This window comes from Anabrus simplex, chromosome 1 (genome assembly GCF_040414725.1).
Source record: "Anabrus simplex isolate iqAnaSimp1 chromosome 1, ASM4041472v1, whole genome shotgun sequence".
Taxonomy (NCBI): Eukaryota; Metazoa; Arthropoda; class Insecta; order Orthoptera; family Tettigoniidae; genus Anabrus; species Anabrus simplex.
This window is the reverse complement of record NC_090265.1, coordinates 545,788,374-545,808,490: the sequence shown is the minus strand read 5'-3', so window position 1 is coordinate 545,808,490 and position 20,117 is coordinate 545,788,374. Positions and strand designations below refer to the sequence as shown.

At 38.4% G+C, this 20,117-nt stretch overlaps 1 protein-coding gene across 4 annotated transcripts in view; it reads right to left on the bottom strand.

Moving 5' to 3' along the window:
- Rpi (Ribose-5-phosphate isomerase) overlaps window positions 1-20,117 on the bottom strand; it is a 139,224-nt gene that overhangs the window by 104,940 nt on the left and 14,167 nt on the right. For all 4 annotated transcript variants that reach the window (XM_067135517.2, XM_067135519.2, XM_067135518.2 and 1 more), the window contains exon 5: window positions 1,578-1,719. In XM_067135517.2, the coding sequence (XP_066991618.1) occupies window positions 1,578-1,719 (142 nt within the window). The remainder of the gene's footprint in view (window positions 1-1,577; window positions 1,720-20,117) is intronic.

Genomic DNA, 20,117 nt, shown 5'->3' with positions numbered 1-20,117 from the left:
AAATGGTGTGATCTCTCTCACAAAGGTGAAGGAGTTATCCTTTTTAAGGAACATCCAGCTTCCAATAAATGAGTCAGCCACCATGGAGGATTATCACAATGTGAATGGAGAGACAGCCTCAAGATGTGCCCAGCAGGACTATGGACAGCAACCATTGTAGGTGATTCCTAAATGAGATTGAAACACTCGCACATATCCCTGGTTCCTGCTAGCACGGTGAGACTCTGCACATCACTAGACATCATTCAATAAGAACCCCCCACTGCCCAGCCCCTAAGAAGAACCGGATTGACCATCCATGAAGAGATCCATGGTATGGCAGAAAATGGAAGCACTTGAAGGATCAATATGATTGCCTACAAAGACAACAATGGAGGACATATAATTGATCCAACCATCTGCTTTGAATCCTCTGTGAGTCAATTTAATGATATTGATCATGAAAGGAAGGAAGTACTGTACATGAGCCCACAATTCCATTCTACAGGCAAAAAAATATTGAAGACAGAGACTTGCTGATCGGGGAATAGGGGCACAGTACCTTGGAAAATTAGTTGAGTTCTGCAAGACAATCCACCTACTAAAATCTTTGAGCAGTAACATTGCACTTTCTGCCTTAAAATTGTCAATAAGCTTTTTTTTTGAAATTCAATAAATGTTTTATTTATTTTTTCATTACAAACTTCTAGCTGGTATAAAATATATTTTGTCTTTTAAGCAGGCTCTAAATCAAGGAAGTGTTACTGTATATACATATATAAATAAAACAAGGTGATTTGGAAGTGATGATATGAAGAAATGGATGTAGAAGAATTGGGATTGTTGAGGAGAGAGCCTATCTCTCTGAAGACAGCAGTGTATGAAGATGTGGAGATTATCCTTGTCCTTTCGTGTTTTCATACTTGTCCTTGTCTCCTTTTCTACTACCCTCCTTCAATGCTGATCTATCATCATGTTTAAACAATTAGATGTTCCTTTCACGTATGATTTGATTTGGGAAAAAGATTAAGAAAGGAGGTAAAGTCCATTATGAACAGAAAATTGAAGAAGTGGGTACAAAGGATAAAATATGGTAAGGAACAGAGTGGTAAGTAAAGGAGGGACAGAAAATGAGAAGCAGCACAGAAAAATAGGACAGAAATGGATAAAAGAAGAGGAGAACATTGTGATTCTGGCCATTGACTGGAAAACATGCAAGATAAATTTAACAAGTCCACTGCAAGGCAACTAGTCGGATTTCCTCTACCCAGAGGGCAGTCAAGAACATTAAAAAGAGAGAGGACTCCTCATGGCAGATGTAGTATAACAGTCTTTAAATGATATGGAAGGACATGTCGCAGTGTCACTGCAGATGGAGGCCATAATGCCTTTGAATACTCTCACTGTGACAGAATACCTGAACACCGTGACAGCTGAAGCACTTAATTGACTGTCACAATCAGATATAAAACTGTTACCACAAAATTGAGAAAAGTGTATCTTTATGTCTGTATATATATGTACATAGAGTAAATATTCAGTTCATCATACATTAGATAAATGAACTACAAGCACATGTATATTAGTAGATTACTCACTGCTTTTGCTTTAGCAAGCCTCAGTTCTGCTTTGCCTCCATATTTGGCTTCAATTCTGTTCTGTATGGGAACATAGGCCATTGGTATTACTTCAATGGGGATACCTTTTTTGTACTGTTCTCCCAGGTTTTGAGATTCTTTCCTAAAAAACACAAATAATCACATAAAAATATACACATGCACAGGTTTAGGAACATGTAAATGGTTCTGGACTGGAATATGTATCAACCGACAGATCATATATAACACAAAAATAATATGCTGTTTCTTCAATATATACAGCAAGATACGAATTCAACAACCTAATCTTACTTGTAGTTGCACCAGTTTTATATATTTTAACATCCATTGTGCATATTACTGGCATACAAACAAGAGGAAGGATACACAATGGAATTCCCTTATATTGCAATAATAAGAAAATAAATGTTTCCAATATTTATATTAAACAGCTATGGAAGTTATTTTGTGAATATGGAAGTTATAACACACAGTTACTACTCATATCAATCAAAACATTTTATAAAAAGTAAAAATCCTCTTTCAGTCAAACTCTGGGAGACAAGTATCCCTTGATTAACTCTGGTACTATTGTGACAATGAAGGTCAAGAATGTGGCAGAGGTGGGGGAGCTGGAAAGGCACCAATGATGGCACAGTGGCAACAATACGCGCGAGACAAGCAGTGAGCAAAATAATACTGCCAGCGAATTGTAAAGACCTGCGATATGGAAGCTCCTTAGAAGAAACTGGAAACTGATTAGTATCAAAGTCTCATGATGTCTGTAAAAGTTTTTTTTTGCAAGTTGCTTTACGTCGCACCGACACAGATAGGTCATATGGCGACAATGGGACAGGGAAGGACTAGGAATGGGAAGGAAGCGGCCATGGAATTAATTAAGGTACAGCCCCAGCATTTGCCTGGTGTGAAAATGGGGAAACCACGGAAAACCATCTTCAGGGCTGCTGACAGTGGGGTTCGAACCCATGATCTCCCATATACTGGATACTGGCCGCACTTAAGCGACTGCAGCTATCGTGCTCGATGTCTGTAAAAGTAGTCTCAAAGGAGGCATAATCCTACCTCTTAAACTAATGTGTGGTTCCTTTGTTGAATCTCATTTACAGAGTGTAATAGTATCTCCTTTTTACCATCATTATTATTTTTTAGCTTATCAGGGTCCTTAAAATAAAAATTATTACTCAGAGAGGTTGCATATTTTTCCTATTGACTGAATTTATTATTGCAAAATAATAGTGATGGTAAAAAGGAGATATTACACTCTGTAAATGAGATTCAACAAGGAACCACACATAGTTTTTAAAAGGTAGGATTATGCTTCCTTTGAGACTACTTTTACAGACATTATGAAACTTTGATACTAAACAGACAGAATAAGTAGTTCATCAAGTATTGGATATATAACCAAAGCAGGTAAACAAAAATTATTTAACATTCAATACTACTGTATGAAATACATAACACTATTAAGGAAAAATGAAAAAAATCGGTAATACAGTCGCATCAAAAACTCATATATACTATTTCTTTAAAAATAGACTGTAGCACAATAGCTTGTAACACAACATAATTCTATGTTTCAAAATCCAATAAAGAGACATGATACTGCATAAAATAAATAAATAAGTGTGCACAATTTGTATAATAGTCTATGATGTGTTTTCAATGATTTAGTTCATAGTTTTGGTCACACCGCTCACAGATGCGCAAATCGATTTCATGGTAGAATTTTATCTCGCATATTTTTGCTGGTAGCTGTACACAGCCAGATAGTTCACGAAGTACCATAGATTCTGGTTTGCGTCTGTCCATGCTCTGTTCATCATGGCCTCACAATAATAATTAAACTTATGTCATAATGATCCATCTTTTCAATACTATATTATGCAATGTTTAAATTACATTTCTAATCTAGGAACTAGTTTCCGCCTTGGCTGGCCATCATCAGCCTTAATGCAAAACTGTACAAACACATCCAATAACTAAAACAAATGTACAAACACACAAATGACATTAAAAAGTGTTAAAAACATCTGGGATAAACTATGTACACAACGTGCAAAATATGACAAAATTAAAATCAGGCTCTAAAATTCTTACATGCGTTGCACCGTGTTAAAATGTTCCATTAGTGCTCGATTTGTGCAGAAGAAATGGATTGATCATCAAAAATACCTTTTTCCAAAAACAAGACAACCACAAGATAACAACATATAGCTGGGATGGAAAACATAAGTCTCTCATCGACTATGTCATCACTAACAAAGGAGGAGAGAAATATGTAACTGATGTCAAAGTTATCCCCAGTGAGAGTATGGACAGTGATCATAGATTATTGATTGCAGACCTAAATCATGTGGCTAACACAACCCTGAAGGAAAAAAAAAAGGAAAAAAAACGTAAAGTGAAGACTTGGAAATTAGAACAAGCCAAGCTGAAGGAAGAATATAAAATAAGGATACAGACAGACTTACCAAAAGGGGAAATGAATACAGTAGAAGAATGGAAAATTTTAAGGATACTTTGGTGGGTGAAGCTAAAGACCTGTGTGGAGTAACAGGATTGACTATGAAAGAAAAAGAGACACCTTGGTGGAATGACAGAGTCAGATTGGCTATAAAAGAGAGAAATTGGGCAAAAAGATGCTAGACACAGAAAAGCAAAGAGATGCAAAAGATCCAGGTGGCCAAGAAACAACTAAACTACAGGAACTCTACAGGCTAAAAAACTTACAGCTAAGAGGATGGTAAGAGAAGAGAAAGAGAAAAAATGGAATGAGTTTGTGGAAAAGTTGGAAGAGCACAGCAGAGGAAACAATAAACTTCTTTACAGAGTAATTAAAAACAAGCGAAATAACCTAGAAGACATCAAGGTAATAGAGCAGGACAGTGGATCAGTAGTACGAGAGAAAGATGGAGTCAGGAGAGAATTTAAGACCTTCTTTGACAAGCTCCTGAATGGAGAGGCATCAAATGTAATTCAAAACAGAGAAGAATCTGGAAAAAGTGAAGAGCCCAGTAAAAATATGGAGCCACCAATCACATGGTTGGAGAAAGAGAAGAACCTTAAAACAAGAAAGGGAAAGCTGCAGGAATAGATGAGTTAAGTATGGACATGTTAAGAGCAGGAGGAACCCCAGCAATCCAATGGCTATATAGACTCCTAAATGTAGTATGGCAGAAAAATACCATCCCAGAAGACTGGAAGAAAGGTATAACTGTACCTATATTCAAGAAAGGCAGCAGACGGAAATGTACCAACTACCGTAGCATCACTCTACTCTCTCATGGACTAAACATTCTGGAAAAAATTATAGAGAATAGACTGCGAGAAATTGTAGAACCACTTTTAGAAGAGGAACAATATGGCTTTAGGCTTGGAAGACCAACAACAGATCTTATATTTGCTGTCAGGATGCTGATGGAAAAACACTGAGAAAAAGAGAAGCCTTTTTCCTTGACATCGAAAATACCTAGGACAGCATTCCAAGGAAGCTTATTTGGGAGTGCCTGAGAAAGCTCGAAGTTCGAGACAGTCTAATTTCAAAAGTTAAGGTGCTTTACGAGAAAACCAGAAGCTGTGTACGAGTCGGTTCTGGACTGTCAGACTGGTTTGAGACAAAGAGGGGAGTACAACAAGGTAGTGCTTTATCACCCCTATTATTTACCATTGTAATGGATACCATATTGAAGGCGCTAAAAGAAAAGGGGCAACAAGACTTAAAAGCTTTTGCATTTGTAGATGATGTAGTAATTTGGGGTAACTTAGAGAAAGATGTAGAAGAGAGACTGCAAGGGTGGAGTCAGGAGTTTGAGAGATATGGATTAAACATCAACAAGGCTAAAACGATTGTGTTGAAGGTACAGAAGGGTGACCAATCAGCCAGAAATCATGCTAAATGGCACTAAGCTGGACAGTGTCACAGAATTTAAGTACTTGGGTAGTATAATGTCCACGGATAACTTAGCTAAATATGAAGTAAATAGTCGGATCAGCAAAGCAATACATTTTTTACCTCCTAGTAAGACAGCTACTATGGGAGAAACAAGTACCACTCAAAACCAAGATGACACTGTATAAATCATACTACACCCCTATCCTCACATACAGCCTGGAAACCGCTACATCTATATATATAAAATAAGAGTTTTGTCTGTACATTGCTCAGAATTGGAAAATGGTATTTCTGTACCGGTCATGTCCACAGTAACAAGGAAATGCACTTTTTACTTTTCCATAATTTCTGTCCGTCTGTATGTATGTATGTACAGTGTACACGCATCACAAAAAAACGGCTGAAGGGAATGTAATGAAAATCGGTATGTGAAGTCGGGGGATGAGCTGCTACAATCTAGGCTATAAATAATTTTATTCACGCTGAGTGAAATGGTAGTTTAGGGGAGGGCCTAAAATTTAACTCTCAAATATTTATATTATTTGTGGTCCTATCTATAAATATTGCATAACTAAAGTTATACAGAATTAAATTTCTGATCATTTATGTCATACATTGTTACTGTACCCACTATGATAACACAGATATTCATGAATTTGTATTTTTGATGCTAAGTCCATATCAACGCCGAGCCACGAGAAAATGCGTTAACAGAATTTAATGAAAATTGGTATATAGAGTCGGAGAATAAGAAATGTACAGTCTAAGTTATAAACAATTTTAATCACCCTGGATGAAATCGTAGTTTAGGGGAAGGCACCTAAAATTTAATTTTTACATACCTACCGATTTTATTGGTCCCATCGAACAGTACTACATAACAAAAGTTATAGAGAATACAATTTCGGATCATTTATGTTTTATTCAGTTTTAGCGTACCGACTATGATAAGAGTTGTATTTCAGAGTCGGAAGGAAACTAAATGTGAAGACCTACAATATCGAAAGCGCATAACATTGATCAACAATAACATTACACTGACCATTGTTTGTTGCGATATTCTTTGTCTCTTATGCTGCCGCTCAACTCCGATATATGGGATTACTGGTGCGTACCGGGTATAACAGCCTGACTGAATATTGGCGGGAAATAGTTAGAAAACTTTCTTCTTTAGCATGACATTGCTCTGGTTCGTACATTTTCTGATACTGCTGGTACATAACACACTGGTTCATCATAGTATTCCAGCTATTCGACCCCTACACTGACACGCTGTTTTGAATGAGCAGTGTGCAAACTTAAGGCAGAGGCTCTCACTTAGTAGTAGTATGACCTGGTCTAGAATTACAATTTAGGCCTATTCCAAATTATAGCACCACAATTCACTAAATAACTCAAAATTCAACCCTGAAAGAGCCGTTTCTTAAAAAGAGCTTCTTCCTCTTCACTTTTATTAAATTCTACATTCATTTTATTTCAAATTAACAGTGAAGAGGGCATTTCTCCTCTGGCTTGGAGGAAAGATTTGCCTCCAAGTCAAATAGATTTTTCCGCCGCCAGTGTAGTGAATTGAGATTTTCTGGCACATCAGGTACCCCTAGGAAACAGATTTGTAAAAGGGCATAGTTACCCTGGGACTCTCCACTATTCGACACCCCCCTCCCCCGAAAAAAGACGAAGAGTGTTCTCGGATCACGGCTGTCTGCAGCCTGATCATTCCAGCTTTGGAACTTTGGACTTTTAGATCAGCAGCATAGTACTGTTCGTTAAAAGTGAGAAAATGTGTGGTTTTTTATTTGATCAAGTAGTTCATATGAAAGCATTGCTTTTACTCGCGCCATTCCTACTGACATCATTGTAATGGCCTATGTTCATTTCAGTTGGGAAAAACACTAAGACAATCTTTCTGAGGGTGTAAACAGGCAGGTGGAGAGTGAGTGTTTGCCATTATAATGAAATTCCCCAACCTGATTGTGACTGATGGTAGGCAAGCGGGTCTACCATTACACCTAACCCAGTCTTAATATGAGAAAAGACGTTTGGTGATTTCCCCGTCGCGTTCCAAGGGCAACGTTAAGAGCTATATAATTTAATAGAGTCTTGCTCACAACCTGTACACTACCTAACCTAGAATTCTGTATACAATGTAGAATCCCGTAGCGAAGCACGGGTACATCAGCTAGTTAACAAGAAAGGACAACTCGAAACTTCAAGCAGCAGAAATGAAGTTCCTACGCGCAATAATCCAGAGGACCAGGAGGGATAAAATCAGGAATGAAAAAGTCAGAGAAGACGTAGGACTAGAAGACTCCTTACTCCAGAAGATCCAAAAGGCAAGACTGAAGTGGTTTGGTCATGTGAAAAGAATGAGTGCCAACAGGTCTGCAAGAAAGGAGTATGAAAGAGAAATCAGGGGAAAGAGACCAGTGGGCAGACCTAGAGAAAAATGGACAGACTTAGTGAAGAAGGATGTAGAGGAGAGAGGTCAGGATTGGGAGCGGATTGTGAACGAAGAATGGTTCATGGACAGAACAAAATGGAAGGAACTCGTATACCACACCTGGGAAACTGGAGTTGGTCAACGATGATGATGATGATGATGATGAGTGCTTGTTGTTAATATATTATGAAAATGCTCCTCTGTTGGACATTGTTAATGGTTGATCAAGGACGGCACACGAAGATATGGTTAAATGACTGGCACGTTCTACCAGCTATTTTCTTAGAGAGAAAAAGGAAGAAGTGAGCTTTGTTACTGAAAACTTTCTTTGAGGATCCTGTCTCTGAACTGTTGCTATACTTCATTCAAACAGAAGCTTCCACATTTCATGTTGTACTGAAGGTGGAGTGTGACAGAACATCAGTATCTGAATTGATGGATACAATGAATGACTTGAGAAGAAATCTTCTTGAAAGAAAATCCCATTGGTTTATTCCTGGTAAAGTGAGAGTGCTTCAAACTTCACTGGAAGAGGGAAGCTTGGTTACAAAACAAAATGTAGAAGAAACTGCTATAACATTCTATGAAAACTGTAACTTATTGAATATCTAGATCCATAGCTTAAACACATCAAGGACTTAGAAGAGGTTTTCCAATGGGCTTCACTGAATCACTTTCCTACGTGGTCTGAAATTGACAAGAATGTTGAATCATAGCCAGGCAACGGTTCTTTAATATGGTCAAAGATACTGATTAGTGGCAGTATGTAACACTAGAAAAAATAACTGTGAAATAGCTTGGATGATCCTGTAGCTGTAGATAAACAGTGGACAGAAATCTTTGTTCACCAAGGACAAAATGCCAGGCATCATCATCTTTCATCATTCATTCAATACTTTCTTGTCCTATGAGATAGAAATGCACATGTAGAAAGGCTGTTCTCGCTAGTAAACAGAGTTTGGACAATAAAAAATTTAATTTAATAGTAAGAACTTTAAAAGACTTTAGACTGATCAAGTATAATTTCCAGCAAACTTGTAACAAGTTCTTGAATTTTTTGAAGTGCCCCCTGCCCATTTAATAAGGAAAAGAGCATCATCTGAAAAGTATAATAAAATGTTACAATTTTGTCCTATCTTAAAAGTCTGAATAAATTTTGTAATAAAACAATACACTACTTCAATAATTGCATAATTGTATAACCATTCTTTACACAGTACAACTTCTCATATCCGAAATCCTCCAATATCCAGCCTGGTTTCCATAGTTTAATTTTTTTAAAAGTATATGACAAGTTATGTTTTCGGGCTGGGATGTAGTGAATTACATTACAGAGTTAAGACTGTAGCATAAGAAGGAATGCAAGGAGGAAGTGAGCACTGGGATTGCGAGGGATGGGGAGGTGGTTGACTCTGAAGTACTCAGCAATATCATTCACCTACTGTATTGAGCCCATAATTCGCCCATAATTCTACATTACAGAAGAACCGACGCACGGCTATGTAGGGCCAGCAGCGAGTGGAAAAAGCGTGCATCCATTTTGGTAAATAGCCAGCCTGGTGTTCCTTACTTATTAATCACGGTGGGAGATGACCAAAGCATCGAGCAAGAATGGAACATTTTGGAAGACTTCGGAAATTGATAATAAATATTGGCTAATAACCTCTATTGAGAGAGATTTCGGCAATATCATTAGAGATGAATTAATTAATACGAACTTTTGGAATCATTTGATAAAGCTCACTTCACAGGAAGAAATATAATTAATAACACCCATAGAGAAGTTCTCCTATCACCAGAGTGGAAACGACATGAGGAAGGGTCATCCATCCACAAGACGTGGGAAAATCACCCATGGTATTAATTAATTACACCCATGATAGAATTAGAAGGAATCAATGAACACCACCACTGTGATCAGGAAAATAGGCGGAATCTCTGGTGTGAGTTTCAGAAAAATTGGTCTAGCAGTATAGAAAATGGGATGAGATTGCACAATAAAGGGACGCGTTGTCCCGCGTCACTAGATAGCTCTTATAAATTATTACTCGGCCTTGGCTGGCCATCATCAGCCTTAATGCAAAACTGTACAAACACATCCAATAACTAAAACAAACTTACACACACACACAAATGACATTAAAAAGTGTTAAAAACATCTGGGATAAACTATGTACACAACATGTAAAATATGACGAAATTAAAATCAGGCTCTAAAATTCTTAGATGCGTGCATCATGTTAAAATGTTCCATTAGTGCTTGTTGTTAATGTATCATGAAAATGCTCCTTACAATCTGAAAGAGAGAACAGTTGTTTTGTTTTCTTTGTGACAGATAGCATCTTTGTCCAATAAATACCAATAAATAACAATAATAATTAACTATAATCATTGCCCCACACTTGGGTGCAAGTTGTAACTAATTACTGTTAATAATAATAATAAAATAAATGACTGAATAAATAAAATTACTCAAACACTTAATAAAAATAATTAACCAAAATGTCCGTAGTATGGGCACTAGAGTTCACCAGAATGGATTCCTCAAATTTAGATAGAGCATGATAATTCTTTTATCTCCCAGGGCATGTACATAAAAGCTGCATACTGGTACATATGCTTCAGGCCTTACCTAACCTTCTGAAAAAGACTAAATAGGTAGGAACTGCACCTAGGTTCATCAATAACTCCACTGATTCTAAAATAACTAACTATATTCTCAATAAAATCCATGCATGAGCACCTCATCAAAACAAAAAACAAAAAAAAAACCACACACAACGTTGCTGGAAGACTCCATATTTACAACAACAATGAAAACAGTGAGAAAACGAAAGCGAGAACTAAGCCACCATTTGTAGTTAGTCCGCTGAACAATGTACATATATGTAGATAAGAACCCTTCACTGAATATGTACCAACACGACTTGCCGATTCTCAGAATCGGCAATTATTATATCACACAGATACTGTACCTCATAATACTGTATTCACTGACTTTAACACTTGTTTTAAAGATATATACATTTGAGCAACACAAGCTTGTCGTTCCTGAACATAAATTATGGAAAGTCTGAGATATAGCACCTTCCAGCTTTCAGACACATGTAATACCAGACTGCCACAAGTGCTACAATACTCAATGCGTATGCACTCCACACTTTGTTGGTCAGCCACTTTCCACGAACGTTTGAAGTCCAGTCCAGTATAGTGCAGCCATGTCACTCCAGTACCGTACATCCAGTTTCACTGATGTATTGTGTGTCAGCACTACTTCATTCCCGTACCATGTGTATTCCTTCCCGCTGTTTGATCACATACTAAATAGACATCAGCATTCCCCTTCCTCTCACATGATACACCTAGATTGATCCTGGCCAGTCAATCATGAGTGGATCCTCTAGTCAAGACCACGCCGTGAACTTCTTCTTGGTCCCAAGACAATAACAAACTATGGAGTGTTTCACATGACTCATCGGAGATTTCCGACTAAAACATCAACAAGCTCATGTGATTCTGGGCTATTCACATGATTCATAGAACTTGCCGACCACCACAAGAAGTCCATAACATCAAACCCTGGGATATACACATGACTCAAGCAAAGTTTCCAAGTTCAATATAGCAATGTTTTACCAGCCGTTGTACAAAACAAATTACTCATACCACATATGGAGACCTTAAAGCTTACAAATATTAATGACAAAATATACAACTGAAATAATAATAATAATAATAATAATAATAATAATAATAATAATAATAATAATAATAATCAAATACTGACAATATCTCTCACTTCTACGTACAGTGCGAGGGTGTGATATATGTACTATCACATAACGCCCCCTTGGTGAATCGATGATATCACATATTATGATTCACCATCCAACAGAACTTCATAAATGATATAAATGAACACTTCAATTACTGTAATAATGATATATACATTGCGTCTACTGCATTGTGTTTGCACACATGAAATACAATTTGTTCAAACAATAAGGATAATAATATGGCTATATACAAGCAACACTGATTGTTTCATACCTCCTGGAACACAATCCCTTCTTACTACTCTACACTTAATTCAAAATTGATAATTTTACATCCAAGGTGCAGATCCTATCTCTTATATCTGCGAAGACTATAGATATTAAATGTCCCAAGGACCTTGTCATCAGAGGTTAGAAACTGATAAGCACACTTGCTTATTCTACTGTCCACCGTATACGGATCCTGATATGATTAAAAAAACTACATATAAACTTAACATCAGCATCAATAGACGAGGAATACGTACCGCAATAAAATCTGAATACACCTAGAATCCAATCTTTCTCACACACAAGCATTCATCCCATCCAGTCACACAAGAATCATACAAGCTTTCATTCAGAACATTCAGAACAAAGTAATCCCTATTTCTGAAATGCGCAGGAATCTCACAATGTTGTCTCTTCCACAAACCCATAATAAATGCAAGCAAACAGATCGCATACTTTCTCACACATTCCACATCGATATCAATCAGGAAGTCATTAAAATCATTCACACAACTCTCAGCCTTAAACAAAACATTTGCTGGGATAGACTTTCTTTCATCTCAGGCATACTTCCATTCTCACTCACGCTCACAATATTACTGAAATTATTACCATAATTCACTATGAAATCGCTATCATTACCACTTAATGACCCAACAATTAATCCATCTTCACCATCTTTCATATCAGCTCCTACCTTTACCACTTATGCCAACAACACTGCTACTCTCGACTCTCTTATCAGAAGTTTCATTAATCTCAAAGTCACCATTTTCACACATAATTGACCTAATCTTAATCTCCTCACGTACACTTAAATGAACAAAAACATCCTCACTCTGATGTATACTCCATAAAAACTCTTCACTTACTAAACAACCTTCATCAACTTCACCAAAAAAAAAAAAAATATCACTTTCAATTTCAGAAACTTCCACAAGATTATCGATAGCAACACCGCTATTACCATCACCACTAGCACAAAGTAAGTCATCCGACACATTTTTTTTACTTTCATCACGTCCCATATTCTCAAAATCTCCCTGATCACAAAATACAGGATTATTCAATAATTCCTCTTTCACGTCTACATCATAACTTACCTGTTTCATCCCGTGAATAGGAATTTCGGTATCGGACTGCCTATCTTACCCAACTAAGAAGCCCGATTCCGGTTTAATTTACTTGACGTGGCCCATTCACTATTACCATATCTCTGCACTTGATCTGGAGGTCTTTGATCCGTATGTCCCCTACTTTCAATCTTCTGCCATAATATTCCTGGTGATTGACTCCCTGATTAGTGTGTGTTTCCCCTTCCGGAATTACCACCCTGATCCCCTTACCTAGAATGACTGAAATTCTGATTATTCCTCTCCCCCCCTAGCTGATTAGATTGTCTCCCATTATCCTCATAATTCCTACCTTCACTTTGCCTAGTCCTCCATTGTCCTTCCAAAGCATCAAACATCTCTAACAGCTGCTCTAATTCCTTAACCGTATGACTGCCAATTATGCTTGCCATCATGTTATCCTTAGCTGCCTTCTTTGCTAGATTCAATTTCCTAGTAAGTTCCTTCAATTTCTCCTTACTTCCACAGCCATTTCTAACTATTTCTTTCCAATTTGTTCCTCCTTTTTAGTTTCTTTATTTCTCTATTATAATAAGGTGAGTCTTTACCATTTCTTACCACCTTTAAAGGTACAAACCTGTTTCCACATTCCTCAACAATTGCTTTAAACCCATCCCAGAGTCTGTTTAAATTTTTCTTTACCATTTTCCACCAATCATAGTTACTTTTTAGAAACTGCCACATGCCTACTTTAACAGCTATATGGTACTGCATAATAGTCCTACTTTTAAGACCTTCCTTAATATCACATTTATTTTTAACTACGACAAAAAAACAGCTTCATGATCACTAATACCATCTAATACTTTGGTTTCTCTACAGAGCTCATCTCGTTTTACCAGCACTACATCCAGGATATTTTTCCCTCTAGTTGGTTCCATCACTTTCTGAATCAGCTATCCTTCCCATATTAACTTATTTGGCATTTGTTGGTCATGCTACCTGTCATTCGCATTTCCTTCCCAATTGACATCTGCTAAATTCAGATCTCCCGCTATAATCACATTCCTTTCCATGTCATTTCCCACATAGCTGATTATCTTATCAAATAATTCTGAATCCGTGTCAGTGCTACCCTTTCCCGGTCTGTACTCTCCAAAGACATCAAGTTGCCTATTATCTTTAGAAATGAGCCTTACACCTAGAATTTCATGTGTCTCATCTTTAACTTTTTCGTAGCTTATAAATTCTTCTTTCACCAGAATGAATACCCCTCCCCCCACCCCATTCCTATCCTATCTCTACGATATACACTCCAGTTCCGTGAGGAAATTTCTGCATCCATTATATCATTTCTCAGCCATGATTCAACTCCTATTACAATATCTGGTAAACATATATCTATTAAATTAATTCTATTCCTTTCTTTACAATACTTCTACAGTTCAACACTAACATTTTTATGTCATCCCTAGTTGATTTCCAGTTCCCTGCTCCCTTATCACTGCTCCCTAGGCCACCCCGTTTCCCTGAATGTACCTCCCTATTACCCTTTCAAACAAATTTCCTAACTAATAAGTACCAATGCGGTTTAAGTGAAGGCCATCTGAGCGCAGATCCCTATCTCCTACCCACCCATTAGGATCTTGTTATCTGGGATCGAGCGAGTGTTCCTTGTTTGACATCCAGAAATCTGGCAACCCTAGGGTCACGTGTTTCTACCGCACAATCCATATTGAATTCTAACCACTGTGTAATCAAACGATTATTAAGAAAACCATTTAGTATACTTTTCTTTTATGGAGAAAAGCAGAACTATAAATTGTAAATGGATGTGAGATCTTAAATGAACTTTTCTGTTGGCCTTGTTTGTTGTTTTCTGTTGGAAAATGTGTTTGGAATGAAGGCCTGTTTGTGCTGATGTTTGCAATTTTTTTCAGTTACATCCCCTAAACCAGAAGTCAGGAGTTGCTACTGTACAGCAGTCACCATTTTGGAAGGCCCTTGGCATAGTGTGCACCTCAGTAAATCATATGACCTTCATACAATAGCATGCAAATAGAAACCAATCTCCAGTCGGCTGTGGTGAGGGACGGAGGGCCAGCAACATCACAGTCAGGAAATGAGTAAGACAAACACTATCGTCGCTTCTTTTTCTGTGCAGCCAAGGGCCTTTCCAAGAGGTGACTGGTATAGATATTTGTTACAAATTACAAACTTCATCACATAGATTCGTATTGATACAGCTTAAATTAAGAACTGGTGTTTGGTTTAATGATGTTTATTGTTTTTTCACTTGTAAAGTGAAGTTTATTGATTGGGTGGACCATTAAATCTAACACCAGTTCTTAATTGATATAGATATGTCGCACACCTCGTGTACTGCCACCTTTTGAGTGGTTACTGCACATATGTCTATCTTTTTCATTCACTATCCTTCACTACCACACAAGCTCACTCTAACTGTCCCTATCTCTCACTCAAAGTGCTACTCCCTATTATGACTCACGTCGTATCAACATATTATCATTCCGTTTGGGTCTAGTCTTAGATCGAAAGCTTAATTTCGATGTGATAAGTGATTTCCCTGCGTTTTCCACGTATATTTTCCGCAATTTTTATTTCCCTGTGTTTCCAGAAAATGGGTACTCTGTATTTGTAAATCCTGTGCATCACAAGGACTTTTGAATATATATAAATGTCATTGTATGTATGTATGTATGTATGTATGTGTGTACGTATTACATCTCCTACTAAACCACTGCAGCTATTTGAACCAAACTTGGTACACTTACGACTTAGTATCAGGAGACAAACCGCGTGGGGTTAAGACACCCCAAGTACCCTTAGGGGCATGGAGCGACATTTAAAAATATTCTTTAAAAAATGCCAAATCCACACTTTTCGGGGTCGCTGAGATGAATAGTGATACTCCGGAATTTTTTAACGTCCAAATTCAGCCCCCTTTTGAGTGGGGGGCAAGGGAGGGAGTGATATATCAAAATAATAGAAAATAATGTCGAATCCATGCTTTCCAGGGTGGCTGAGATGAACAGTGACACTCCGGATTTTTCTTGACAAACCGCGTGGGGGTAAGACACTCGAAGTACCCTTAGGGGCGGGGGGTGAGGGGGTGACAATTAAAAATATTCAAAAATAGTGTCGAATCCATACTTTTCGGGGTCGCTGAAATGAATACTGACGCTCCGGAATTTTTTAAAGTCCAAATTCAGCCCCCTTTGGGGTGGGGGGTAAAGGGAAGTGAGATATCAAAATAATCGAAAATAGTGTCAAATCCATCCTTTTCGGGGTCGCTGAGATGAATAGTGACACTCTGGATTTCTTTTGACAAACCGCGTGCGGTAGGATACCCCACGTACCCATAGGGGCATGGGGGGCGAGGGGGCTGACACATAAAATATTCGACAATAGTGTCGAATCCACACTTTTCGTAGTCGCTGAGATGAATACTGACACTCCGGAATATTTTGAAGTCCAAACAGCGTGGGGTAAGACACCCCATGTACAAATAAGGGCGGGAGGTGAGGGGGCTGACATATAAAATATATGACAATAGTGTTGAATCCATATTTTTCGTGGCCACTGTGATGAATAGTGACACTTCAGAATTTTTTAAAGTCCAAGTTCAGCCCCCTTTGGGGTGGGGGGCGAGGGGGAGTGATATATCAATATGATCGAAAATAGTGTTGAATCCATCCTTTTCGGGTTCGATGAGATGAATAGCGACACTCGGCATTTTGTTTGACAAACTGCGTGGGGGTAAGACACTCAAAGTACCCTTAGGGGCGGGAGGGCGAGGGGGTGACATTATTCAAAAATAGTGTTGAATCCATACTTTTCGGGGGTCGCTGAAATTAATACTGACACTCCGGAATTTTTTAAAGTCCAAATTCAGCCCCCTTTGGGGTGGGGGGCGAAAGGGAGTGAGATATCAAAATAATCGAAAATAGTGTCAAATCCATCCTTTTCGGGGTCGCTGAGATGAATAGTGACACTCCGGATTTCTTTTGACAAACCGCGCGCGGTAGGACACCCCATGTACCCATAGGGGCATGGGGGGTGACATATAAAATATTCGACAATAGTGTCGAATCCATACTTTTCGTAGTCGCTGAGATGAATACTGACACTCCGGAATATTTTGAAGTCCAAACCGCGTGGGGTAAGACACCCCATGTACCTATAAGGGCGGGAGGCGAGGGGGCTGACATATAAAATATATGACAATAGTGTTGAATCCATACTTTTCGTGGTCGCTGAGATTTATAGTGACACAGAATTTTTTAAAGTCCAACTTCAGCCCCCTTTGGGGTGGGGGCGGGGATAGCGATATATAAAATGAATCGAAAATAATGTCAAATACATAGTTTTCAGGGTCGCCAAGTTGAATATTGGCACTCCGGATTTTTAGTATCAGGAGAAAAACCGCATGGGTTTAAGGCACCCCGGGAACCGTTAGGAGTGGAGGGCGAGATATAAATATCATCAAAAATAGTGTCGAATCCACACTTTTAGGGGTCACAGAGAGAAATAGTGACACTCCAGAATTTTTTAATGTCCAAGTTTAGCCCCCTTCGGGGTGGGAGGCGATGGGGGAGTGATGTATAAAAATAGTCGAAAATAATGTCGAATCCAGATTTTTCGGGGTCACTGAGATGAATAGCGGCACTCCGAATTTTTAGTATCATGAGACAAACCACGTGGGGGTTAGACACACCAGCTACCCTTAGGGGTAGGGGGCGAGGCAGTGAGATATAAAAATCATTGAAAGTAGTGTTGAATCCATACTTTTTGCGGTCGCTGAGATGAATAGTGACACTCCAGAAATGTTTAATGTCCAATTTTAGCCTCCTTCGGGGTGGGGGAACGATGGGGGAATGACATATAAAAGTAATCAAAAACCATGTCGAAACCACACATTTTGGGGTGGCTGAGATGAGTAGCGAGACTCCGGATTTTTATAAGTCCAAGTTCAGCCCCCTCTGGGGTAGGGGCGAGGGAGGAGTGGTATATAAAAACAGTCTAAAATAGTGTCGATCCACACTTTTCAGGGTCGCTGAGATGACTAGCGGCACTCCGGATTTTTAGTATCATGAGACAAATCACGTGGGGGTAAGACACCCCAGGCATCCTTACTGGTGGGGGTGGAGAGGGGGTGAGATATAAAAATAATCGAAAGTAACTTTTCGGGGTCGCTGATATGAACAGTGACATTCCAGAATTTTATACACCGAGTTCAGTCCCTTCGGGGGGGGGGGGACAAGGGAGGAGAGCTATACAAAAATAACCGAAAATAGTGTCAAATCCACAGTTTTCGTGGTCACTCAAATGATTAGTGGCACCCAGTTTTCGTGGTCACTCAAAAGATTAGTGGCACTCCGGAATATTTTTAAGTCCAAATTCAGGCCCCTTTATGGTGGGGGGTGAGGGGATTTGAGATATAAATATTAATCGAAAATAGTATCGAATCCATAGTTTTCGGGGTCACTGAGGTGAATTGTGGCACTCCGGATTTTTTATGAGTCCATGTTCATCCCCCTATATGGTGGGGATTATGAGGGAGTGGGATATAAACATGATCGAAAATAGTGTCGAATCCATAGGTTTTGGTGTCACTGAGGTGAATAGTGACACTCCAGATTTTTTAGAGTCCAAGTTCATCCCCTTCGAGGTGGGGAAGAGGGGAGAGTGATATACAAAGTAATCTAAAATAGTGTTGAATCGGTAGTTTCCGTGAGCACTGAGATAATTCGTCTCACTCCAAATATTTTATAAGTCCAAATTCAGGGGCGCAGGGGAAGTGTCAAGTAAAAATAAACGAAAATAGTTTCGAATCCATAATTTCGGGGTCCCTGAGATTAATAATGACACTCCGGATTTTTTACAAATCATATTTCATCCCCCTTCGGCATAGGGGGAGAAGGGGTAAAGCAGAAATTTTCAAAAATGACCGAAATAATGGACGTACCGTAGCCTATGTATGTTACAGCGTAGCTTTCAACCAAAATTGATACAAGTATGACTTACTATCTGGAGAAAGTACTGTTTACGATAAGACACCCCTGAAACCTCTAGAGGAGGGGTGATTTATATATGGAACTAAAAGCGAACAATAATACTTTTCGGACTACTGGAGCGATTCAAACAAACCTGGTACACTTATGAATTACTATCAGGAGATAAATTGCGTGGGGTTATGACAAATTAGCACCCCTAGGGGTAGGTGTTAGAAAGGGTGAGATATAAAAATAATCGAAAATAGGGTCACATCAAAATTGTTTTCGGGGTCACTGAAATGAATAGTGACACTCCGGTTAAAAATTAAATAATTGAAAAGGAGGTTCAACCTATTCAATACTTAAAAGAAGGAAGTGCAGTAATCACATTCCTATTTAAATGGGACCGGTTTCGACCTTAGTCCAGGTCATCATCAGCCGTAAAAAGATGTACAATGTTTATGAATATTGGAGGTCAGTTTCACACTTTGATAGGCACAAAGACACGACACCACATTCTGTATGCACAAAGTCACAACACTATCAACTAATATACGAAGATCAAAAATAACTAGAAGTCGCAGACGAATAGATTTGTAGTAGAAAGCCGCTAGCTCCTGGTGATCAGCGCGGCACATTCAAGGTCATGCACTGCGGTCGAACGCCAGAGTAGAGTGGAGAATGTTTTCAAGGTCTAGAATTTGTCACGGTTGCGGGAAGTTAAGTACGTATATAAAAATATACGACGCAAATCAGAATAATTGAGTGAGTACTTGTACTCCTGCTAAGTTCTTGGAAAACAGTTGACTTGAAAAAACTGACCTCCAATATTCATAAACATTGTACATCTTTTTACGGCTGATGATGACCTGGACTAAGGTCGAAACCGGTCCCATTTAAATAGGAATGTGATTACTGCACTTCCTTCTTTTAAGTATTGAATAGGTTGAACCTCCTTTTCAATTATTTAATTTTTAACATCAATAATTTCAATACGGAACAATGAAGTTTTTATCTTTAAACACTCCGGTTGTCGTTTAAGTCCAAG